General features: G+C 26.2%; 1 protein-coding gene across 1 annotated transcript; it reads right to left on the bottom strand.

Moving 5' to 3' along the window:
- Nucleotides 1–936: 936 nt before the first annotated feature.
- Nucleotides 937–14,594, bottom strand: FeCH (ferrochelatase, mitochondrial). Its single transcript, XM_090164064.1, has 11 exons — nt 14,535–14,594; nt 14,306–14,362; nt 14,182–14,248; nt 13,981–14,115; nt 13,775–13,923; nt 13,650–13,722; nt 13,416–13,581; nt 6,121–6,219; nt 3,243–3,515; nt 2,424–2,483; nt 937–1,723 (listed from the first exon to the last, which is right to left on the bottom strand). The coding sequence occupies exons 2-11, from the start codon at nt 14,352–14,354 to the stop codon at nt 1,580–1,582; spliced, it is 1,215 nt and encodes a 404-aa protein (XP_090020190.1). The 5' UTR covers nt 14,355–14,362; nt 14,535–14,594; the 3' UTR covers nt 937–1,579.
- Between the last annotated feature and the right edge of the window lie 11,452 nt (nt 14,595–26,046).

The following is a 26,046-nucleotide window of genomic DNA, read 5'->3' as shown; positions in this document are numbered from 1 at the left end:
AAAAGTACACCGCTTGGGTGAAACGGACTACGTGGGCGGAGTGACTAACGCGCCATCTACTATCAGAAAAGAGAAATGCTGTTTGCATAGAGCTACGGCTGCCACGTAGCGGCCAACGCGAGAAGTTCAAAAACTGCTGGAATTTAGTCTGCTTAACAGATAATTTGTTATTATTTAAAACTCGAAGCGTCTATTGACCGATTTCAAAATTACGTTTTTGCACGCGACAATACCTTTACATTATGAGGTATAGCAGGCTTATTTACTTGCTTTTATACCCTAACATGGCAGCTAGGAGCAACAAACACAAGGAGAACGCAGCTAGCCTTTAAACACGCTAACGAAGGGTTGAGTACGTATTTCATTGGACGAGCGTCACGAGCCTTTACGCTGAACGTTTTACGGGCGGGGGGAAGTAAATTTCCGAAGTTTCACCCTCCCGACGGCAGCAGGCGCTAAAGCGTCTAGCCAATGAAAAATGTACACAAAAAATCCACGACTTTTGACGGGTTGCGTTCTCCTTGTGTCGGGTGTTGTGTTTGTTGCTCCTAGATGGCAGCGTATTTTCACGCGCAAAATGAATTTTAAAATCCACCAATTTAGCTAACGATAATCCAGCAGTTTATGAATTTATCGCTTTGGCCACTACGTGGCTCTAAGACTAACGAAGTATGGAAATTATTAGTCCATAATTAATAGTCTTGCACTGTATTCCATTAGGCACAGTAATTGTAACAGTGCCATTGAAGACCAAAATTTTGCTTTATTAAAATGAATAAAGGTAGAAAAAAAATTAAGCTCTATGGGTTTGGAATGAAGACTTTAATGGTTAAATTAATTGGGATAATATTTACGAGCATTTTAATTTACCCGATCACGATTATATATGAAAATATGTAAACTTTGATGTTGGTAATATAATGAAATAATGCTGTAGTTCGATTACTGACTGTCTCTTTTATAATTACCATATAAAGTTTACAGGCTTTGCCTGGTTAGGTGCCATTTATTTTCGAATACAATATGGAGGAATACAGAGAGATTAAAACATATAAATTTAAACGAGTGGGGGGGGGGGGCAAGAATGAGGGAAGAGTCCTGGACTCGTCGAAAAAATAGATCGGCGGAGGGGTTCGGGTCCAGTGGACTCTCTTAAAAATATACACTATTTACAAGTCTGGTAGCACTCCGTAGCTTTGGCCATGGCCGCCATTGTGGGCGCGAATTTTTTATGAATATAAAAAAGCATGGGTGACGTTGTGTGACGTAGCACTGCCATTACTCTATTCTAGAAATTGCTTTCAGTAAAACTTTTACACGCGGTTCATGGGGAATCGAACCATAATTATAAACATTAGGTACCCACTTTTGAAAAACTACTGTAGATGACGCCACAATACTGTCTCAAACAAGGGGAAGTCCGTCGTGATTTTTTAACTTTGAAGACGAAAATAATGTAATATAAAATAATTTATATTTTTCTATAAACTACAAAAATCAACCACCATAAACAAGATTCTTTATGTATCACAAATCCCAGATAAATGCTATTGAGTTGGTTGATAACATAGAAGTCGTCTTAAGTTAATCGCGATTGCAGAGATGATATCCAATCTTTAGCGGATTGACAGGTGGAATTTACGCAAAGTGGACAGCGCAGAGGCAGCTGCTTGGAGCACACTTCGTTAGAAGCCAAATGGTTCTTAACAATGTCAGCTAAGCCCTTTAGAAAACCAGGTAAAAAAATAACCGTTATTTGCGAATGGACCAATCCAAGAAAGTAAACAAATTCTAGTTTTTGGCGCTAGGGTGAAAAGTCTACCGCGTTAGGAAAAAATCGTACGCTTACGCCTTTCCCACTATAATATAGTGAAAGATGATTGGTTCAAAGAATATTTTGAAATTAAATAACTGCTCCTACAATTACTACCGTTAATTTTCAAAACAATTTGTACTTCTTTTAACAGTAAGTACGTCCTGAAGATTGGCTTACGGTTTTTTCGAATTTAAATGTCAATTCAATGACACATCCTAAAAATTAATGTACCCTCAGAACCGTCCCTTGGGTAGGACGAGAGGGGCCGGGGCCCAGGGCGCCAAAATGTTAGGGGCGCAAAATCGATGATTTTCATTTAAGTTAGATATTGAAAATTGAAAAATTTCTTCTTTAGGTTCTGGGGGCGCCATTTTGGTTTTTGGCCCAGGGCGCCATTTGGACTAGGTACGGCTCTGCGTACCCTCGGTTATTGATGTTGCACTAAGTTTAAAATTACCATTAACTGAATAAATTTGAAGTTGTATGCCTAGTTGAAAATTTTATTTACAATGATCGAATACTTTCAATAGTATTATAACTTATTTTGGATTGGCCCATTTTTGGAATGAAATACACGAATAAAGTAAAATAATTAAAAATATTAAACCTGTATAAATATGGGGTGGTCATTCGGTGATGAGACTCTCTTAAAATTTTCGATTCCAGCCTGTAAATTATTAACAAAAAAATTAAAACTGGTACCATAAATTCATTCTCATCAATAATTTTTACGAGTTTCGAACTATTGAACTAGGACGAACAATTGTTTTGATAAAGCAGGGTACACGACGACGAAATTGAAGCAATGATTGGAGTTCTATTTCCTTTTAACCATTACAGTAGTATCGTCCAACCACTTTTTTCTACTTCGTGTACCCTGGTTTATTACAAAAGCCAGAAAGATAATATTGTATGCATCATTTAGCTGTTACATATCGCGACCCTGACGCTACAGCGGGCTTCGTTGACCGTGCCCCGCTAGAGGGTGTATTCCTTAACTCTAATGACGTCACTCAAAAGGGTTGCCAGAAAATGCCCTGATTTCCCTGACTATTTTAAGGGATATTCCCTGATTTCTTAAGATCAAAATTTTATTTTATATTTCACTTTTATCAGAAGTTAATTCATTTAAATGGACTTATATTTCAGTAAAAAGGTTATTGCGATGTTGAAAAATTAGGCAAACTTTCAAGGAAATGAATGATAATCATAGAATTTGTCATAGATCTAGAGTAAAGTTACCTTCGAAAAGTGCCAAGATAAAATTGAATTCCCTGACTTTTCCCTGAATTGTTACAAATTCTTAAAATTCCCTGCCATTTCCCTGACGTTTGAGGCCCATTTTTAAATTCCCTGACGTTTGGCAACCCTGCTCAGCGACTGGTCCGTGGTACAAGAACAATGTGGTATCTAGGTGAACACAAACCTCTTTCACCACGTCCTGTCCATACTCGATGTCCAACTCGTGAAGAGTTTCAATGTGCTCGTTGACGAACGTTATTGGCACTAGTAAGATGTCCTTGATACCCTTTTTCGACAATTCCTTCATGGCCTCATCAGTAGGAGGGCCCATCCACGCTGTAGGGCCAACCTTCGACTGCCAAACTAATCGATAAGAGTGAGTATTACCCAGTTTCTCCATGACTTTCAAAACCGTGGCCGCTACTTCGGTTGGATAGGGATCGCCTTTGTACACTGCCTAAATATGTTTTGAAAAGCTTCAAGATTTGATACATATTTGATAGCCCAAGAACCACACCGCTGTTTGAATCGAGGGGGCAAGTCAGAAAGTCACTGTCATAACTATTAGGACACCTTCGAAGATTGAATCATGACTAAATGGATTAATTCGTTAATAACGATTAAAATATTAAATAGAAATTTACATGGATTAAATCGATAATAACTATGAAAATATTTAATCGAAGATTAAATGGATGAAATATTTAATAACGATTAAAATGGATGAAATATTTAATAACCATTAAAATGGATGAAATATTTAATAACGATTAAAATGGATGAAATATTTAATAACGATTAAAATGGATGAAATCGTTAATAACGATTAAAATGGCTTGAATCGTTAGTAACGATTAAAATGGCTTGAATCGTTAATAACGATTAAATATTGAATCGAAATTAAAATGGATTAAATAGTTAATACTGATTAAAATGTATTAAATCATTAATAGTGATTAAAATTAAAATGTATTAAATCATTAATAGTGATTAAAATTAAAATGTATTAAATCATTAATACCGATTAAAATTAAAATGTATTAAATTATTAATACCGATTAAAATTAAAATGTATTAAATTATTAATACCGATTAAAATTAAAATGTATTAAATTATTAATACCGATTAAAATTAAAATGTATTAAATTATTAATACCGATTAAAATTAAAATGTATTAAATTATTAATACCGATTAAAATTAAAATGTATTAAATTATTAATACCGATTAAAATTTAAATGTATTAAATCATTAATACCGATTAAAATTTAAAATGTGTATAAAATCTTTAAAAATGATCAAAATGTATCAAATCGTTAATACCGTTTAAAATGTATTAAATAGTTAATACCGTTTAAAATGTATTAAATAGTTAATACCGATTAAAATGTATTAAATCGTTAATAACGATTAAAATATTAAATTGATAATAACGATTAAAATATTAAATTTATAATAACGATTAAAATATTAAATTTATAATAACGATTAAAATATTAAATCGAAATTTAAATGATTAAATCGAAATTTAAATGATTAAATCGAAATTTAAATGATTAAATCGAAATTTAAATGATTAAATCGAAATTTAAATGATTAAATCGAAATTTAAATGATTAAATCGAAATTTAAATGATTAAATCGAAATTTAAATGATTAAATCGAAATTTAAATGATTAAATCGAAATTTAAATGATTAAATCGAAATTTAAATGATTAAATCGAAATTTAAATGATTAAATCGAAATTTAAATGATTAAATCGAAATTTAAATGATTAAATCGAAATTTAAATGATTAAATCGAAATTTAAATGATTAAATCGAAATTTAAATGATTAAATCGAAATTTAAATGATTAAATCGAAATTTAAATGATTAAATCGAAATTTAAATGATTAAATCGAAATTTAAATGATTAAATCGAAATTTAAATGATTAAATCGAAATTTAAATGATTAAATCGAAATTTAAATGATTAAATCGAAATTTAAATGATTAAATCGAAATTTAAATGATTAAATCGAAATTTAAATGATTAAATCGAAATTTAAATGATTAAATCGAAATTTAAATGATTAAATCGAAATTTAAATGATTAAATCGAAATTTAAATGATTAAATCGAAATTTAAATGATTAAATCGAAATTTAAATGATTAAATCGAAATTTAAATGATTAAATCGAAATTTAAATGATTAAATCGAAATTTAAATGATTAAATCGAAATTTAAATGATTAAATCGAAATTTAAATGATTAAATCGAAATTTAAATGATTAAATCGAAATTTAAATGATTAAATCGAAATTTAAATGATTAAATCGAAATTTAAATGATTAAATCGAAATTTAAATGATTAAATCGAAATTTAAATGATTAAATCGAAATTTAAATGATTAAATCGAAATTTAAATGATTAAATCGAGATATGAATGATTAAATTATGAAACGAAATGATTAAATCGTTAATAACGATAAAAATGATTAAATCGAGATATGAATGATTAAACCGTTAATAACGATTAAAATATTAAATCATAATTAAAATATTAAATTGTGATTAAAATATTAAATTGTGATTAAAATATTAAATTGTGATTAAAATATTTAATCATGATTGAAATTATCAAATCGAGATATTAATGATTAAATCGAGATATAAATGATTGAATCGTGAAATGAAATGATTAAATCGAGATATGAATAATTAAATCGTGAAATAAAATGATCAAATCGACATACGAATGATTAAATCGTGAAATGAAATGATTAAATCGTGAAATAAAATGATCAAATCGACATATGAATGATTAAATCGTGATTAAATGTATTAAATTTGTCATCATTTAATCATGATCATTAAGACATCCTAAAGTATAAAGACTTGCCCCTCTGAATTTCAATTGATTATCGCGTGAACTACGGGATTAGGGCTGGAAAAAATCCCAAAATATGATTGGATTGATCCGCTCTCTAGAGGTACGGAATGGGGAGGAGCTACTCGACTTTCACTCACATTTTTCCAACACCAGTGTGGCCCTTTAAGGTGAACGTTTCATACCTTGATGGGTAGCGAATGTGCCGAAAATAAAATGACCACTCTAGAACGGATATTGTCGGGAAATTCCAATAGTTTTTTCTGGATGAGATCAGTGATCGACTATAATAAAAATATTCCATAATAAATTTGAAATGATCAAGAAACAAATTGAGCCAAAGATAAAAATAGCTTCCCCACCACAATTTTTTTAATATATATTTTTTATAGAGGGCTAACTAACTTTTAAAAGGTTAGGTATTTTTATCGTATTTCAACGTAGCACTATTTCAGTTTGCACGATTTAACTAGGTACAATTCCATGTGGCCCAGTGATAACTTTTTATTTATCGTGGATGTTTTGACATACAACGGGTTTCAATGTTAAAATAACAAGAAACGGAACAAAAATGTAGTTCTATCTTTTCGTACAAATGAACCAACATTTGAATTTTACATTGGCCACCTTGTTTTGATGTTGCTGCTGCGTCACAGGTGACGTATCGATGACGTTTCACTACGAAAATCCTTGGACATAAGAGTAAATTCGACGAAGCACCCTGTTTTTAAGCATAAACTGAACTGAACTTGTACGTATTTCGAGACGAATGAGCTCTAGAGCCTCTAGTTCAGCAAGCGTAGCTTATTTTATAGAAAGGCCTAATGTACGGTCATAAGTAACATAAGTTTAACACTTGGGTTAGTTTTTAACTACATCCTTTCTTTCTAGTGACGCCAAAGAAGGAAATATCGTCATCCGGTAGAGAATGCGTGAAAACTTAATCGCTTCCGTTCGTACGTATAACCTTTGACGCCAAGGCTTAGCGAAATTTAACTCTTTTAATCTAAATTTAACTTAAGCAAAAGAATGAAGAATTAGCGAATAGGAACATGAAAATACCGTTCATCTCTAGAGGCAAGAGTTTTAAAATTTTCAGAACCAAGAGTTTTGTGTGGAGTTTATCAATACAACCACATGTAACATAATAACATACAATAAGTGGACCTAAAAATTTAAAATTATTATTATCTTTATGGTCTTGAAAAGGGTTCAAAAAGTTACCATGAAAAAAAATCCCGTGATCGCGAAGCACGAGCTAAACTATAGATTTTCGTCACGGAGAACTTGGAAGTGACGTAATTGACGTCATATCCCGTGAACAAGGTTTCATTAGAGAAAATGCTTTTATGGCATACTTATGAGGAATTATGTTACATATGATACAACCTATATTAATTGGCAAGCATAAGCTAATAGTAAGTTTAGGGAGCTGTTGGCTCGCGTGGCCTGAAGGGCTTGCCACCACCCTCCTACGCATTGTAACCCGGCCACCTGTTTAAAGGCATTAAAGGTCGCTAGCTGACTTGGGCCTAGGGTGGTGCCTTGGCTATTAGCCTAGCTGATTATTATATATAACGACGTACTAACTCAAGAAATAACAACTATTAATTAAATCTAAGCACTAACGAAGATGGTACAATACAAAGCCATAATTTAAAAATAACACAGTATAACGACGTAATTAATCAATTTGGTTTAAAGGCGTTATTAGGATGAAATAAATTAATTTAGAACATAATTAAGCCGTTAATTATTTAAATTACAACAGGGTTAAAGGCCGACTACATAGATCTTCGGTTTACTCTGTTTTTCACTGGAAGTAGGCTTACTGCAATACACGTGTGCCATGCAGTCAGCCTACTTCCAGTGAAAGACAGAGTAAACCGAAGATTTATGTAGTCGGCCTTTAAGGCGTTTTTATACAAAAATCATAAATTAGAGCCAACACGAGCAGCACTTAAATGGTTGGAGTCTCGTCTGCTAATCCAGAAGATTATTAACTTATCAAATTCAATTTCCGCTTCCTTAGATTCCGTTTGCCAAGTTGACGATGCATTTTTCATCACGGAATTGGAAGTGACGTAAATTACGTCATATCTCGTGAACAAGGTTTCAATAAAGAAAATACCTTTATAGCGTACTTAGAGAGTGGTTATGTTTAATACAGTTTCCGCCACCCTATTACACATGGCTTTTCAACTGTTAGGCTTAAAATCGACAGGAAATTACATGGCCTCGATCTCTCAATATTAGCAAAAGCAACATAACGCCCAAAAGTGTGACAGCCATTTTTTAACGCCTTTGGAAATACCTACAAAGCCAACTAGATGGCAATGTATTTTAAGCTTTCTGTTTGGTCTATGGGCTAATTTGTCTTCCCTTCACTCGCGCATAGAGATACGTTCTAAAACGCTACACTTGGTGGCGCTGCAGTGTCTCAATTTTTTTATTTTGATGACGTATTCAATTACTAGTGTAAAATTGAATGACCTTGAACCTTATCTTCAAGGTCATTCAAAAACTATCTCGAGAAACATTGGTTCCCACTAGAAAGATGTTGTTCGCCATATTAGTAGTCCAAATATCTTTGATTTGACCAATCAGAAGCCGAGAAATTGAAGGTTAATGAATTTAGTGTTCGATAATAAAATAATCTGATTAGTTTAGACTAATACTAAATAGTTTTCAATTTCTCGGCTTCTGATTGGTCAAATTTCGTCAAATCAAAGTTATTTGAACTACTAATATGGCGAGCAACAACTTTCTATTTGGAACCAAATCCATAAACCCAACGGTTCTCGAGATAGTTTTTGAATGACCTTGAAGACATGGTTCAAGGTCATTCAATTTTACACCAGTAAATGTCCCCCTGCATAGAAATTTGAGTTTAAAAAAAACGTTTTTCAGTTATTTATCATTTTCGTGAACACCCTGTATATAAAATTATATACAGGATGTCCGCTAAAAAACGATCCAGAGCTAATAATCGAAAAGCAAATTATCCAAGGAATTTTATATTTTCAGACCGCAAAGCACGCGCAGGGGGTCATTAGATGATACAAAACTCAATGAGCTTGAACCATGTCCTCAAGGTCATTCACAAACTATCTTGAGAACCGTTGGGTTCAGAGATTCCATTTCAATTGGAAATGTGTGCGCCATCGCATTTTATGTCAACGTGGCTCTGAACCCATGTAAATTGGCCAAAACAAAACCAAGAAGATAAATACCCAAAACAAGAAGGTCAGATGTCCATCGACATTTTCAGGAAAAACTCACTCTGGTAAGATATCTTACGCTATTAAAAATTGGTTGACCTTGAACCATGTCTTCAAGGTCATTCAAAATGAATCTCGAAAACCATTAGGTTTGGAAGGTCGGTTCCAACTCGAAAAGTGTGCGCCACCACTTTTGAGGTCCAAATAATTTCAACCGACCTAATTTGAGCTTAATTGAAATACATTTTATGTTTATAATTATTCATTGAACATTTTTATTTATGATCTTCTTGTTTTTGGTGTTTATATTATTAGCTTCAAGGTCATTGAGTTTTGTATCATCTAATGACCCCTGCGCGTGCTATGCGATCTGGAAATATCAAATTCCTAGGAAAAATAGTTTTGTTCAATCATATAAATCGATATAAAATACCAAACCCTCTACAAAAATTAATTTTGGCAAACGGGGTCTTTACAATTTTAAATGATTTATCAAATTTCACTTAGAAATCTGCACACATTTCTTAAAATAATCTCAATTTCATTGAAAATTATATATTTGGTTAGGCCTTGACAATTCCGACCTAGCTTACAGTTTAATTTGTTAATTTTTAATGTTAAATTACATTTTTTGTACATTATTGTATCCTGAATCTCCGAACACTTTTTATCCGTAGTTTATGCTTACATTTGTAAAAAGTTGTATTTTTATCTCTGATGACATTTCACTACTGTTGGTGGTTTCTGTGTTTATTGTTAATCTGATATTATATTTTTTCAAGGACAGTCGAAGTTTGGATGCAGATAGCGCTACGTAACATTTTACGTCATTTAAATTGGGCTTATTACTGGACAGGGTGATTCAGTGAACATGAATAGATAGGGTGTACTTGGCACATTAGGGTATTATCAAAAATAGATATCCACTTTTGGTATTATGAGTACACCAATGTTCTACAATAGTATGGCTTTATTACGACGTTATTAGTTAATTTTGAACATTACGCCGATACTAGTCAAAAATTCACGAGATTTCGCTGATATTAGCCAATACTTCGTGATTATGCCGACATTAATCAATATTTCACGTGATTACGCCGATATTTGTCGATATTTCAAGTGACTACGCCGATAATAGCCAATATTTCACGTGAATACGCTGATATGTCAATATTAAACGTGATTACGCTAATATGTCAATATTTCACGTCTTTACGCCGACATTAACCAATACTTCACGTGATTAGGCCGATAATAGCCAATAATTCCGGATTACGCCTATATTTGTAAAAAATTTACGTTATTACGCCGAAAATTACCAATATTTCACGTGAATACGCCGATATTAGTCAATATTTCAAGTGATTATGCCAATATTTGTCAATATTTCACGTGATTACGCCGATATTAGTCAATATTTCACGTCATTACGCCGATATTAGTCAATATTTCACGTCATTACGCCGATAATAGTCAATATTTCACGTGAATACTCTTTTATTAGTCAATATTTCACGTCATTACGCCGATACTGGTCAATATTTCCCGTGAATACGCTTTTATTAGTATATATTTCACGTCATTACGCCGATACTCGTCAATATTTCACGTGAATACGCTTTTATTAGTCAATGTTTCACGTGAATACGCCGATACTAGTCAAACTATCACAAGAATACTCCGTTATGATATAATTAGTTAATTTTAGAACATGATTACATCGTTATTAGTGAAAGCAGGAAGCTAAATATGTGTATACTTGGAATGTCCAAGGAAGACTATGGTGGCCCTGATGATTTTCATAGAAATGTTCGTAATTTAAAGCTGAGACACGACTCGTACGAAATATTTTTAATGAATTTCCCCAGGTTTTCTACGAACATTTTTACACAATAAATGCAAGGTTTGAAGCAAAATATTGCAAAATATTTAATGTATTTTTAATACATCTTTCAAAAAGTTATTTGCGCGATTTATTGGGGCCATTTTCAAATTACCTGACTTTTTGATTCCATTTGAAAATTCCCTGACTTTTGATACCATTTAAAAATTCCCCAACTTTTGATACCATTAAAAAATTCCTAGACTTTTGATACCATTAGAAAATTCCCTGACTTTTTGATATCATTGAAAAATTCCCTGACTTTTTGATATCATTTGAAAATTCCCTGACTTTTTGATACCTCTTTCAAATTCCCTGACTTTTTGATACCTCTTTCAAATTCCCCGACTTTTCCACATTAAAACGGTCAGGTACAAACCCGGTGAGGGATTTGACCAACATAGTGGCCAGGCAATGATTTTAAAAATACGCAGAACATTTTACAGATTTAGCAGCCTGGTGCCAATGGACCCTTCAACATTCCAAGTATAGAGATAAATAGTTTACTGGAGAAAGATGAAATTATTATGCTGTTATTAATGAATATAATACAATATTGCTGCACTGTAACAATGCAATTATGGAATTAGTCATTAGAATATTATTACACAGATGTTAGTTAAAATACAGCAGGGTTGTCACAATATTTTCAGATTCAAATTATCTGACTTCCAAGTTATTTCCCCTGACAATTTTTATAAATTTTCCATGACCTTTTTAAAGCCAAAATAATACAATTTTGTACTTTTTTTTTATAAAGATAATAAATTTTATTCAACTCATGTATTAATATAAGTTTTTGTCCCAGAACTATAGTAAAATTACTTTCACATGAATTCCCTGGCATTTAACAAATTCTTAAAGGTCCCTGATCTTCTAGGACTCTTTTCAAATTCCCTGATAAGTGGCAACCATGTACAATGATGATTACACCATTATTCAGTTGTCACAAAATTTTGAGGTTTAATTCCATGACAATTCCCTGTTTTACCTGACCATTTTAAGAGATTTTCCCTGACTTTTTAAGGTCAAAATGAACTTATATTTCAATAAAAAAGTTTATTTCAATGTTGAAAAAGTTGTCACACTTTCAAGGAAATAATTGATAATCATAGAATTTGTCATAAATCTAGAGTAAAATTACCTTCAAAAAGTGTCAAGATGAAATTGAATTCCCTGACTTTTCCCTTTATTTTTTACAAATTCTTAATATTCCCTGACTTTTTAAGCCCATTTTTAAATTCGCTGACGCGTGGCAACCCTGATTATTATTCAGTACCATCAAATATTCCAGCATTATTACTATGTTAGTAACGTGAAACATGATTACACTGTTATTAATCAATATTTGAAATGATAATAATAATAGCCACCAAATTTTAATTTCACATGCATGGTTGAATAAATTAAGAATTTTAAAATTGCACAAAATTAGTTTATTTAAAACATTTAAAATCCGTCAAAGTTTCAGTACGTATTGACGGTTTTTAAATGTTTTTAATGAAACCATTTTGCGCGCAATTTTAAAGTTCTTAATTTATTTAAAAGATAATGATAATGTCAAGATATAACGCTGTTCAGGGTTGCCACAAAGTTTTCAGATTCAAATCCCCTGTTTTCCCTGACTTTTTAAGGCCAAAATTTTTATGCTATACTTCACTTTTATCAGAAGTTAATGAATTTAAATGGAAAATTGAATTCCCTAAGTTTTTACAGTTTCTTAAAATTTCCTGACATTTCCCTGAATTTTTACAATTTCGTAACATTCCCTTACCTTTCCTTGAATTTTTACAAATTTTTAAAATTCCCTGACCTTTCCCTGAATTTTTACAATTTGTTAACATTCCCTGACCTTTCCCTGAATTTTTAAAATTTCGTAACATTCCCTTACCTTTCCTTGAATTTTTATAAATTTTTAAAATTCCCTGACCTTTCCCTGAATTTTTACAATTTGTTAACATTCCCTGACCTTTCCCTGAATTTTTAAAATTTCGTAACATTCCCTTACCTTTTCTTGAATTTTTACAAATTTTTAAAATTCCCTGACCTTTCCCTGAATTTTTACAATTTCTTAACATTCCCTGACCTTTCCCTGAATTTTTACAATTTCTTAACATTCCGACTTTTTAGGCCCACTTTTAAATTCCCTGATTTCTCTGACATGTGGCAACCCTGCTGTTTTCAGTCAAAGGTACGATGTATTTTGGCTGTTATTAAACAACACATAACAGTGTTATGTTAATATTATGTTATAATTAGTCAACTTAGGCTTCTTATTACGCCAATAATAGTAAAGATACCAATTTACTACAGCGTTATTAGTCAAGATGATAAATTATTATCGAAATTCAATGTTGAAAAATAAAAATCATTTTACATCTACAAATCCAGGATGCGTGGGCCAACGATCAATGAAACTCCATTTCATATTAGAATCTGGGTTCTTTTTGTAATATCTGTAAATGGCGTTTAAGCTACTTCCAGTGGTGCTACAGCTGTACTGCGGATATTGTGAGAATGCCACCACTCTCTCAACTTTGTCCCTTATGAAAATAAAACGTTATATTGTTGTGTTTTTAGGGTCCTTACTTCGCTAAGGCAGTTTGTATACCTTTCCATTTCTTCAATAGCATCTTCCGTTAAAGGATCAGCGTATCGAAATCCAACATAATATTTATGAGGAGCTAAATTTATATATATCAGAATTTGTGCCATAAGTGAAATTATTTTACAAACCTGTTTCTGGACTAATTTTATTCAAAATATCAACCATAAGGGATCCTTGTATTTTGGTCCATTTCAAAATTGGAGAACCACCCCCAATTTCACGATATTTTTCAGCCACTTTTGGCGTTCTTCTTTTAGCAATTAGTGGTCCTAATTTACTGCAAGGTTGAAAAGTAACTTAAATTGGTTTAAAAGCTGTAATAAAAAAATTATACCTTTGATACGGAAGTGGAATAATATCTTTATCAGTAAATAGTCTAGTTAGAAACATCTCAACTTCATTTAGAGTACTAGGTCCACCCATATTCAGCATAAAAACGCCAGTTTTAACCTTTCCAGGACTGTTATCCCTAAAAAAATAAAAAAAATGCTCACATTAGCAGTCCACGTATGTAAAAAATTAAGCCAAGGCATACTTGTTATTTTGTACAATATCCGAAACAGGTGTTGTACATGTTAATGCTCGGGTACACCAGCTACTACCTGATATTTTTCAAAATATTAGACCATAAATTAAAAATTGACAGTTTGAGAACTTACGTGAAGTATAATTAGATGCAAATAAACGTGATAGTTTAGCGAGTGACATTTCAAAACCTGTGAAAATAATAAGCAGAATCGCAGAACCTAAAGCAGACAGAACTCGAACACACAAGTTACTAGTTTCATCGACAGATGGCAGGCGTTCCACTAGAAATGGAAATAATCGAATATATTTCAACGAGATACCATGGAGCTTCTATAAACTCCATGGAGATACTTTCAAAACCTGTGAAAATAATATGCAGAACCTAAAGCAGACAGGATTCGAACATATAAATAACTAGTTTCATCGACCGATGGCAGGCGTCAGCGTGGGAAATTAGGCGGTGGCAGAGGACAAATGACCAGTTTAAAAATTGCCTGTACCAGTTTATTAATTAAATCGGAGGGGGGGTTATTGGTCCACTGGACCACTTAATTAATTCGAGGTGAATAATTGGTAGGTCCAAATGTTATATTATGAGTCTTTGGATTTGAAGATCTGTGTAACGGCGGCTGCGGCGTGTTAGTATATTCCAATTTGAATTCACTAGGGCTGTGCGAGTAGTGGTTTTAGGCAATCGAGTCGGGTATCGAATACGAATTTTTTTTTCATCGAGTAAATTAGGCGAGTAATATTGAAGTTGAGTCGAGTATTCGATTACTTGATTAAGGGGAAATTTTATCTTATTCGAGTCAAGTAATTCAGAAAAAACCTCGAGTAATATTTTTAACGAGTAGGGTTATCGAGTATGCTTGACTAGGAGCTGGTTTTATTCGAGTAATTAGGAAATTAAATTTAAAATGAGTATAAACTATCTTGCAATGCTGAAAAATATTCCTTCAATTTAAATGAACCATAGTTTCCACAACTTTAGTAACAATACAGTGACTAGTGCGATATAGAAGACTAGTATACTAGCCTACTAGCCTAATTATAGTAATTAATAGTAAAATAACAATACAATATATGTATTTTTTAAATTATTAATGTACCGTCTGTCCGTATATTGCTTAGGAAGTTAAGACTCCTAATTTCTAACGCCGGCCGACATCCGAAACTAAAACTTAATAATATTGTTTGAAGAAAAACCGCGCAGGCGCAGTTCGTATTAAAAACCGTTTATTATTTTCACCCCAAAAAGTTGCAAAAACCCTCTATGAACTTACAACAGCTTAATCGAGTTATCGGGTACCCGACTATGTAATTTTTCGTACTCGATAATCGACGATTACTTTCCAATTACTTATTCGAGGTCCAGTTCGAGTACTCGACTTCAGAAAATGCCGAGTAGTCGATGATGTTCGAGTACTCGCACAGCCCTAGAATTCAAGCTATTAAAAACGGTTAAAAGTTAAACATGCTATTCTAATGTAGCAGACGACCGGTACTGGTCGTGGTCCAGTTAATTTATTCTAGGCCAGGGGGGTCACTGGTCACCTGTCCACTTTCTAAAAAATTCTTATTTCCCACCCTGCCAGGCGTTCAACCATAAATGGAAATAATCGAATATTTTTCAAGGATCTAGAGGAAGGTCGCGTTAAAACAAAGCTTCCACCTGGCTGAAAAATAAGAAATTTTCTTAAACTGAAACTGTGGCTAGTAGAGCCTAGGTAGTTTAATTAAAAAACTGGCCACTGGCCACTTACCATTTTTAACCTTCAAAATCAGGCTTTCATAATTTATGGTCAAATTATCTACTCTTGACCATAGAGATAGAAAAGAAATAGAGGCACTATTGTATCTGGCGAAGTTGACCGCGATTGCCGACCCCCTTTTCGCCAATGTAGGAAGCCATGAGATGGGCAGATTACATGGCACCATCGACGCGCGAAGAAATGAAATACATTATTACTTTTTGAAAATCAACTGTCATTTGATATACACAAAGAAAGGATAGATGGCGTTGCAAATTCTGCCCATCTCCGCTTTCATACATGCGCGGGGGGAGGGGGGGGATAAATTTTCCCGGTCAAAAACAGGGGTGCCTTAATGCGGAAATCTTCCCTCTATTTATTTTCTACATCTATGCTCTTGACAATATTTGCTAGGGCGTAGGCTTAGTAGGTTAGTTATTATGGGTATTTCAAAATTTTGGAGTGTTAAATAAAGAAATATAAATCTTGAAGGGAAAAACTTTGAATTAATTAAGTGGTCACCAGGGCCACTAACACCCCAATTTAATTTTTAAACTGGCCCAGCTAATTTTAAAACTGGAGATTGGCCTGTGATAGTGCCTTATTTCTCACACTGGTTTCCACTATGTTTAAAGGGGCTCCAAAGTTCGGTGGCAAAAAAAAGAAGAAAATTGAGAGAACCTTTTTTAAACCTCAGAACTATGGAATATGGAACATTATTGACCACATGCTTTCGAAATTGTTTTTAAAAAAATATGTAAATTAGTGCTAAGTTGAAAAATTAATTGGCTAGTACGAGTACCTATTATCGGACATTTGGATAATGAATCGGACACCACTGGTCCTTTTATCGGACGATGTACCTTTGGTTCGGACACAAGAAGCTAAGAACCGGACACACGAACTTAAGTTTCGGACACCGGTGCCTTTCAACCGGACAAAGGGACCTTAAAACCGGACATTTTCTACATTTCCACTGGTTCTGACTTCATCGAGCGTGTTGCGGGCCCTATTAATAATTGAGCTTTTTTAAGGCCCTGTACATCATCGGGCTTCGATGCGGGCCCTATTAATACTAGCTCTTCATATCGATATCATGGGAACTCGTTACGAGCCACGGTATCATCAGAACTTTTTATGGGCTCCTGATATCATCAAACCTCGCTACGGGCCCTAGAAAGCTTTGAGCATCGTTACAGGCCCCAGATTTCATCGAACCTTGTTATCGGGCCCCAGATATCATTAAACCTCGTTTCGGGCCCCAGATATCAATTACACTCGTTACGGGCCCCAGATAGCATCAAACCTCATTGCGGGCTCTAAAAAGAATTGGTCCTTTATTTTGGCCCCTAGACCAAAGAATATAAAGCCCCAGGAATGGAAGGTGTAGCACCGTCTAGTGGAGTTTTTGCGCCTCTCGTTTTTAAAGATAGACCGGGTTGCGTTAACCGTTTCCGGTTACTCTGATTTGCTCTGCCGGAAGTTTCTATCGCAACCAAAACACGCGGCCAATAATATCAATCCTTCCATTCCTGGGGCTTTATATTCTTTGCCTAGACATCATCGAGCCTCGATAATTCACCTCGGATTAAAGATATTTCGATGTAAAATGATCTGGTTCACACTTTACTAATTGTAACTAGTCTAATCGTTCTAGTAATAATTTTTAATGACCTTGACGACTTGGTTCAAGGTCATTGTATTTTCGTTATTCAGTGACCCCGTAAGCGAGCTATGCCACATGAATAGTTTTTCGTTAATTTTAATATCTCTCGTGGTAGTGTCCTAAAGTTAAACAAAGACCAAATATTATAGAGGGCGGTCGTTATCTGGGGGGTTTCACCCCTCTTACGTCGGAAAATGACCGCCCCCTTATTTAACTTTATTTAATGAATCGATTCCCGTTTATTTTCCCTTGTTTATAATTTTTTTTATGTTAATTCCTTATTTCCCTGAACTAATAGGCATGATAGATGTCTGACAGACATTCCGAAAATTAGTATAAGACGTGTCCGATAATAGGGTTTTAATTACAATACGTAATCGAATGTTTCTTTGCAAAAAGAAAACGCAAAGCCATTTTTACTTAAAAATTTATAGTGAAATATTCAGTCTTTTCATTGATACCCAGAATGTATAATTGGCAACTACTAAAGCACTTGAAAATAATATCCAAAATCCGGAGGGAAAATAATTTCCTCTTCCCCTTCTTAATTTAAAACAAAGAAAACTTAGTGACCCTGGTTCGATGCTACTTTCTTCTTGCCACAGGGGCCCGACCCCTTTTAACTATTCTGAAATATAAATGGAGATACCACCTATTGAAAAATGTATTTTGTTTGGTTTTTCTTTCACGGGAGTTTTTTTGTATAATATTAACAAGTTGGCAAGCCAAAATATACCTCTCCTCGGAAGAATTGTCCCTAGTGGTATTAATTTCTCGAGACGACCGTTAAAGATATCTCCGCAATTCAGAGTTATTTACTAAAAACGTAATCCCGGTTCAATCCCGCAGGATATCAAATTTTAATTTTAATTAAAATAATTGAGACGAAACAACCGAGTATAATTTATTCATAATAATATAAATTAAGTAGTTACAACAGCGAGTTAGACGTACTAAAACAATGCACAATTGAATTTAACCCTATTTACAGAACAAGTTTATCATTTAAATATAATACCAAGCAAATTTTAATGAAAGAAATATCTACAGAGGGTATTTGTATTTTTCTCGCTTACGGCATACTTGCCGCATCTTTAAGGCTCATTTTATTTCAACACTCGCCCTTGATGAAGATACCGTAGAATAGCTATATTCGATATCTGGTAGTGGATGACTCGTAGACTTCCTGTTGACGTTGTGACACATACCGCATGAAAAAGACCAATACCGTCCAATTTCCAATATCATATAATGACTCGCACACCCAGGAAATCAATGACTGCATTAGGAATCGTAGATGTCCAAATATCCACACCAATAAAAATCAATTAACAAGAAGCGAAAAACTTACCATTCACAAAGCACACTAAACGACAGCTCGTACATCAATAAATGACCGTAGACGGAATAGTTACGGCTCTTTATAAATAAAACAAACGAACCCAATTGATGAACTGCATTAAACATCTTAATCAGTCGAGAAAACGTTTAAAATAAATTACGAAGTAATGACGACCCAGTTAAAAACCCCGACCACTATGTAAACAACTCGATATTTTCTTCATAAATGAACTATTACCCTTGAAAACTTATACGCTAAATACACAATAGATAAAAACAAGACGTACGACGGTCAGAATACACACAATCCTTCTAATGTGTTAAGTTTGTTTGAGCTATTCACAGCAACCTGCAACGCCGGTATCACAACCAAAATATATCACGGTTACTTCGGATCACACTTATTTGTTACTTCGGATCACACTTATTTGTTACTTCTGATCACACTTATTTGTTACTTCTGATCACACTTATTTGTTACTTCTGATCACACTTATTTGTTACTTCGGATCACACTTATTTGTTACTTCTGATCACACTTATTTGTTACTTCGGATCACACTTATTTGTTACTTCTGATCACACTTATTTGTTACTTCTGATCACACTTATTTGTTACTTCTGATCACACTTATTTGTTACGTTGGGTGTCACACTTATTTGTTACGTTGAGTGTCACACTTATTTGTTACGTTGAGTGTCACACTTATTACTTCTGGTCATACTCCAAAGACTAGGTAGATCAGATAGAATTGTTACTTCTGGTCATACGTTGAAAGCGCGGCCCACTCTGAACAGCCTTGAAAAACGCCAGATTAATTTAAATTATTAAATATAAGATTAATAAAATTTATAAATATTTAATTAAATATAAGATTAATAAAATTTATAAATATTTAATTAAATATAAGATTAATAAAATTTATAAATATTTAATTAAATATAAGATTAATAAAATTTATAAATATTTAATTAAATATAAGATTAATAAAATTTATAAATATTTAATTAAATATAAGATTAATAAAATTTATAAATATTTAATTAAATATAAGATTAATAAAATTTATAAATATTTAATTAAATATAAGATTAATAAAATTTATAAATATTTAATTAAATATAAGATTAATAAAATTTATAAATATTTAATTAAATATAAGATTAATAAAATTTATAAATATTTAATTAAATATAAGATTAATAAAATTTATAAATATTTAATTAAATATAAGATTAATAAAATTTAGAAATATTTAATTAAATATAAGATTAATAAAATTTATAAATATTTAATTAAATATAAGATTAATAAAATTTATAAATATTTAATTAAATATAAGATTAATAAAATTTATAAATATTTAATTAAATATAAGATTAATAAAATTTATAAATATTTAATTAAATATAAGATTAATAAAATTTATAAATATTTAATTAAATATAAGATTAATAAAATTTATAAATATTTAATTAAATATAAGATTAATAAAATTTATAAATATTTAATTAAATATAAGATTAATAAAATTTATAAATATTTAATTAAATATAAGATTAATAAAATTTATAAATATTTAATTAAATATAAGATTAATAAAATTTATAAATATTTAATTAAATATAAGATTAATAAAATTTATAAATATTTAATTAAATATAAGATTAATAAAATTTATAAATATTTAATTAAATATAAGATTAATAAAATTTATAAATATTTAATTAAATATAAGATTAATAAAATTTATAAATATTTAATTAAATATAAGATTAATAAAATTTATAAATATTTAATTAAATATAAGATTAATAAAATTTATAAATATTTACATAAATATAAGATTAATAAAATTTATAAATATTTACATAAATATAAGATTAATAAAATTTATAAATATTTAATTAAATATAAGATTAATATAATTGATAAATATTTAATTAAATATAAGATTAATATAATTGATAAATATTTAATTAAATATAAGATTAATATAATTTATAAATATTTAATTAAATATAAGATTAATATAATTTATAAATATTTAATTAAATATAAGATTAATATAATTGATAAATATTTAATTAAATATAAGATTAATATAATTGATAAATATTTAATTAAATATAAGATTAATATAATTGATAAACATTTAATTAAATATAAGATTAATATAATTTATAAATATTTAATTAAATATAAGATTAATAAAATTTATAAATATTTAATTAAATATAAGATTAATATAATTGATAAATATTTAATTAAATATAAGATTACTATAATTGATAAATATTTAATTAAATATAAGATTAATATAATTTATAAATATTTAATTAAATATAAGATTAATATAACTTATAAATATTTAATTAAATATAAGATTAATATAATTTATAAATATTTAATTAAATATAAGATTAATATAATTTATAAATATTTAATTAAATATAAGATTAATATAATTTATAAATATTTAATTAAATATAAGATTAATATAATTTATAAATATTTAATTAAATATAAGATTAATATAATTTATAAATATTTAATTAAATATAAGATTAATATAATTTATAAATATTTAATTAAATATAAGATTAATATAATTTATAAATATTTAATTAAATATAAGATTAATATAATTTATAAATATTTAATTAAATATAAGATTAATATAATTGATAAATATTTAATTAAATATAAGATTAATATAATTTATAAATATTTAATTAAATATAAGATTAATATAATTTATAAATATTTAATTAAATATAAGATTAAAATAATTTATAAATATTTAATTAAATATAAGATTAATATAATTTATAAATATTTAATTAAATATAAGATTAATATAATTTAAAAATATTTAATTAAATATAAGATTAATATAATTTATAAATATTTAATTAAATATAAGATTAATATAATTTATAAATATTTAATTAAATATAACATTAATATAATTGATAAATATTTAAATAAATATAAGATTAATATAATTGATAAATATTTAAATAAATATAAGATTAATATAATTTATAAATATTTAATTAAATATAAGATTAATATAATTTATAAATATTTAATTAAATATAAGATTAATATAATTTATAAATATTTAATTAAATATAAGATTAATATAATTGATAAATATTTAATTAAATATAAGATTAATATAATTGATAAATATTTAATTAAATATAAGATTAATATAATTTATAAATATTTAATTAAATATAAGATTAATATAATTTATAAATATTTAATTAAATATAAGATTAATATAATTTATAAATATTTAATTAAATATAAGATTAATATAATTTATAAATATTTAATTAAATATAAGATTAATATAATTTATAAATATTCAATTAAATATAAGATTAATATAATTTATAAATATTTAATTAAATATAAGATTAATATAATTTATAAATATTTAATTAAATATAAGATTAATATAATTGATTAATATTTAATTAAATATAAGATTAATTAAATTTATAAATATTTAATTAAATATAAGATTAATTAAATTTATAAATATTTAATTAAATATAAGATTAATAAAATTTATAAATATTTAATTAAATATAAGATTAATAAAATTTATAAATATTTAATTAAATATAAGATTAATATAATTTATAAATATTTAATTAAATATAAGATTAATATAATTTATAAATATTTAATTAAATATAAGATTAATATAATTTATAAATAGTTAAATAAATATAAGATTAATATAATTTATAAATATTTAATTAAATATAAGATTAATAAAATTTATAAATATTTAATTAAATATAAGATTAATAAAATTTATAAATATTTAATTAAATATAAGATTAATAAAATTTATAAATATTTAATTAAATATAAGATTAATAAAATTTATAAATATTTAATTAAATATAAGATTAATAAAATTTATAAATATTTAATTAAATATAAGATTAATAAAATTTATAAATATTTAATTAAATATAAGATTAATAAAATTTATAAATATTTAATTAAATATAAGATTAATAAAATTTATAAATATTTAATTAAATATAAGATTAATAAAATTTATAAATATTTAATTAAATATAAGATTAATAAAATTTATAAATATTTAATTAAATATAAGATTAATAAAATTTATAAATATTTAATTAAATATAAGATTAATAAAATTTATAAATATTTAATTAAATATAAGATTAATAAAATTTATAAATATTTAATTAAATATAAGATTAATAAAATTTATAAATATTTAATTAAATATAAGATTAATAAAATTTATAAATATTTAATTAAATATAAGATTAATAAAATTTATAAATATTTAATTAAATATAAGATTAATAAAATTTATAAATATTTAATTAAATATAAGATTAATAAAATTTATAAATATTTAATTAAATATAAGATTAATAAAATTTATAAATATTTAATTAAATATAAGATTAATAAAATTTATAAATATTTAATTAAATATAAGATTAATAAAATTTATAAATATTTAATTAAATATAAGATTAATAAAATTTAAAAATATTTAATTAAATATAAGATTAATAAAATTTATAAATATTTAATTAAATATAAGATTAATAAAATTTATAAATATTTAATTAAATATAAGATTAATAAAATTTATAAATATTTAATTAAATATAAGATTAATAAAATTTATAAATATTTAATTAAATATAAGATTAATAAAATTTATAAATATTTACATAAATATAAGATTAATAAAATTTATAAATATTTACATAAATATAAGATTAATAAAATTTATAAATATTTAATTAAATATAAGATTAATATAATTGATAAATATTTAATTAAATATAAGATTAATATAATTGATAAATATTTAATTAAATATAAGATTAATATAATTGATAAATATTTAATTAAATATAAGATTAATATAATTTATAAATATTTAATTAAATATAAGATTAATATAATTTATAAATATTTAATTAAATATAAGATTAATATAATTGATAAATATTTAATTAAATATAAGATTAATATAATTGATAAATATTTAATTAAATATAAGATTAATATAATTGATAAACATTTAATTAAATATAAGATTAATATAATTTATAAATATTTAATTAAATATAAGATTAATAAAATTTATAAATATTTAATTAAATATAAGATTAATATAATTGATAAATATTTAATTAAATATAAGATTACTATAATTGATAAATATTTAATTAAATATAAGATTAATATAATTTATAAATATTTAATTAAATATAAGTTTAATATAACTTATAAATATTTAATTAAATATAAGATTAATATAATTTATAAATATTTAATTAAATATAAGATTAATATAATTTATAAATATTTAATTAAATATAAGATTAATATAATTTATAAATATTTAATTAAATATAAGATTAATATAATTTATAAATATTTAATTAAATATAAGATTAATATAATTTATAAATATTTAATTAAATATAAGATTAATATAATTTATAAATATTTAATTAAATATAAGATTAATATAATTTATAAATATTTAATTAAATATAAGATTAAAATAATTTATAAATATTTAATTAAATATAAGATTAATATAATTGATAAATATTTAATTAAATATAAGATTAATATAATTGATAAATATTTAATTAAATATAAGATTAATATAATTTATAAATATTTAATTAAATATAAGATTAATATAATTTATAAATATTTAATTAAATATAAGATTAAAATAATTTATAAATATTTAATTAAATATAAGATTAATATAATTTATAAATATTTAATTAAATATAAGATTAATATAATTTATAAATATTTAATTAAATATAAGATTAATATAATTTATAAATATTTAATTAAATATAAGATTAATATAATTTATAAATATTTAATTAAATATAAGATTAATATAATTTATAAATATTTAATTAAATATAAGATTAATATAATTGATAAATATTTAAATAAATATAAGATTAATATAATTTATAAATATTTAATTAAATATAAGATTAATATAATTTATAAATATTTAATTAAATATAAGATTAATATAATTTATAAATATTTAATTAAATATAAGATTAATATAATTTATAAATATTTAATTAAATATAAGATTAATATAATTTATAAATATTTAATTAAATATAAGATTAATATAATTGATAAATATTTAATTAAATATAAGATTAATATAATTTATAAATATTTAATTAAATATAAGATTAATAAAATTTATAAATATTTAATTAAATATAAGATTAATATAATTTATAAATATTTAATTAAATATAAGATTAATATAATTTATAAATATTTAATTAAATATAAGATTAATATAATTTATAAATATTTAATTAAATATAAGATTAATATAATTTATAAATATTCAATTAAATATAAGATTAATATAATTTATAAATATTTAATTAAATATAAGATTAATATAATTTATAAATATTTAATTAAATATAAGATTAATATAATTGATTAATATTTAATTAAATATAAGATTAATTAAATTTATAAATATTTAATTAAATATAAGATTAATTAAATTTATAAATATTTAATTAAATATAAGATTAATAAAATTTATAAATATTTAATTAAATATAAGATTAATAAAATTTATAAATATTTAATTAAATATAAGATTAATAAAATTTATAAATATTTAATTAAATATAAGATTAATATAATTTATAAATATTTAATTAAATATAAGATTAATATAATTTATAAATATTTAATTAAATATAAGATTAATATAATTTATAAATAGTTAAATAAATATAAGATTAATATAATATATAAATATTTAATTAAATATAAGATTAATATAATTTATAAATATTTAATTAAATATAAGATTAATATAATTTATAAATATTTAATTAAATATAAGATTAATATAATTTATAAATATTTAATTAAATATAAGATTAATATAATTTATAAATATTTAATTAAATATAAGATTAAAATAATTTATAAATATTTAATTAAATATAAGATTAATATAATTTATAAATATTTAATTAAATATAAGATTAATATAAT

The sequence above is a fragment of the Leiobunum rupestre genome, chromosome 11 (genome assembly GCF_980474605.1).
Source record: "Leiobunum rupestre chromosome 11, qqLeiRupe1.1.hap1, whole genome shotgun sequence".
Classification (NCBI taxonomy): Eukaryota; Metazoa; Arthropoda; class Arachnida; order Opiliones; family Sclerosomatidae; genus Leiobunum; species Leiobunum rupestre.
The sequence above is the reverse complement of the archived record's forward strand: the minus strand, read 5'-3'. Positions and strand labels throughout refer to the sequence as shown.

Coding starts and splice junctions, on each gene's coding strand:
- FeCH (XM_090164064.1), bottom strand. CDS start 14,354: ATGTCACTCGCTAAACTATCACGTTTATTTGCATCTAATTATACTTCA. Junction 6,220..13,415: donor CGCATCCTGGATTTGTAGAT/GTAAAATGATTT, acceptor TTTTTATTATAG/TCGATCACTGATCTCATCCA. Junction 2,484..3,242: donor GACAGGACGTGGTGAAAGAG/GTTTGTGTTCAC, acceptor AATAATTTACAG/GCTGGAATCGAAAATTTTAA.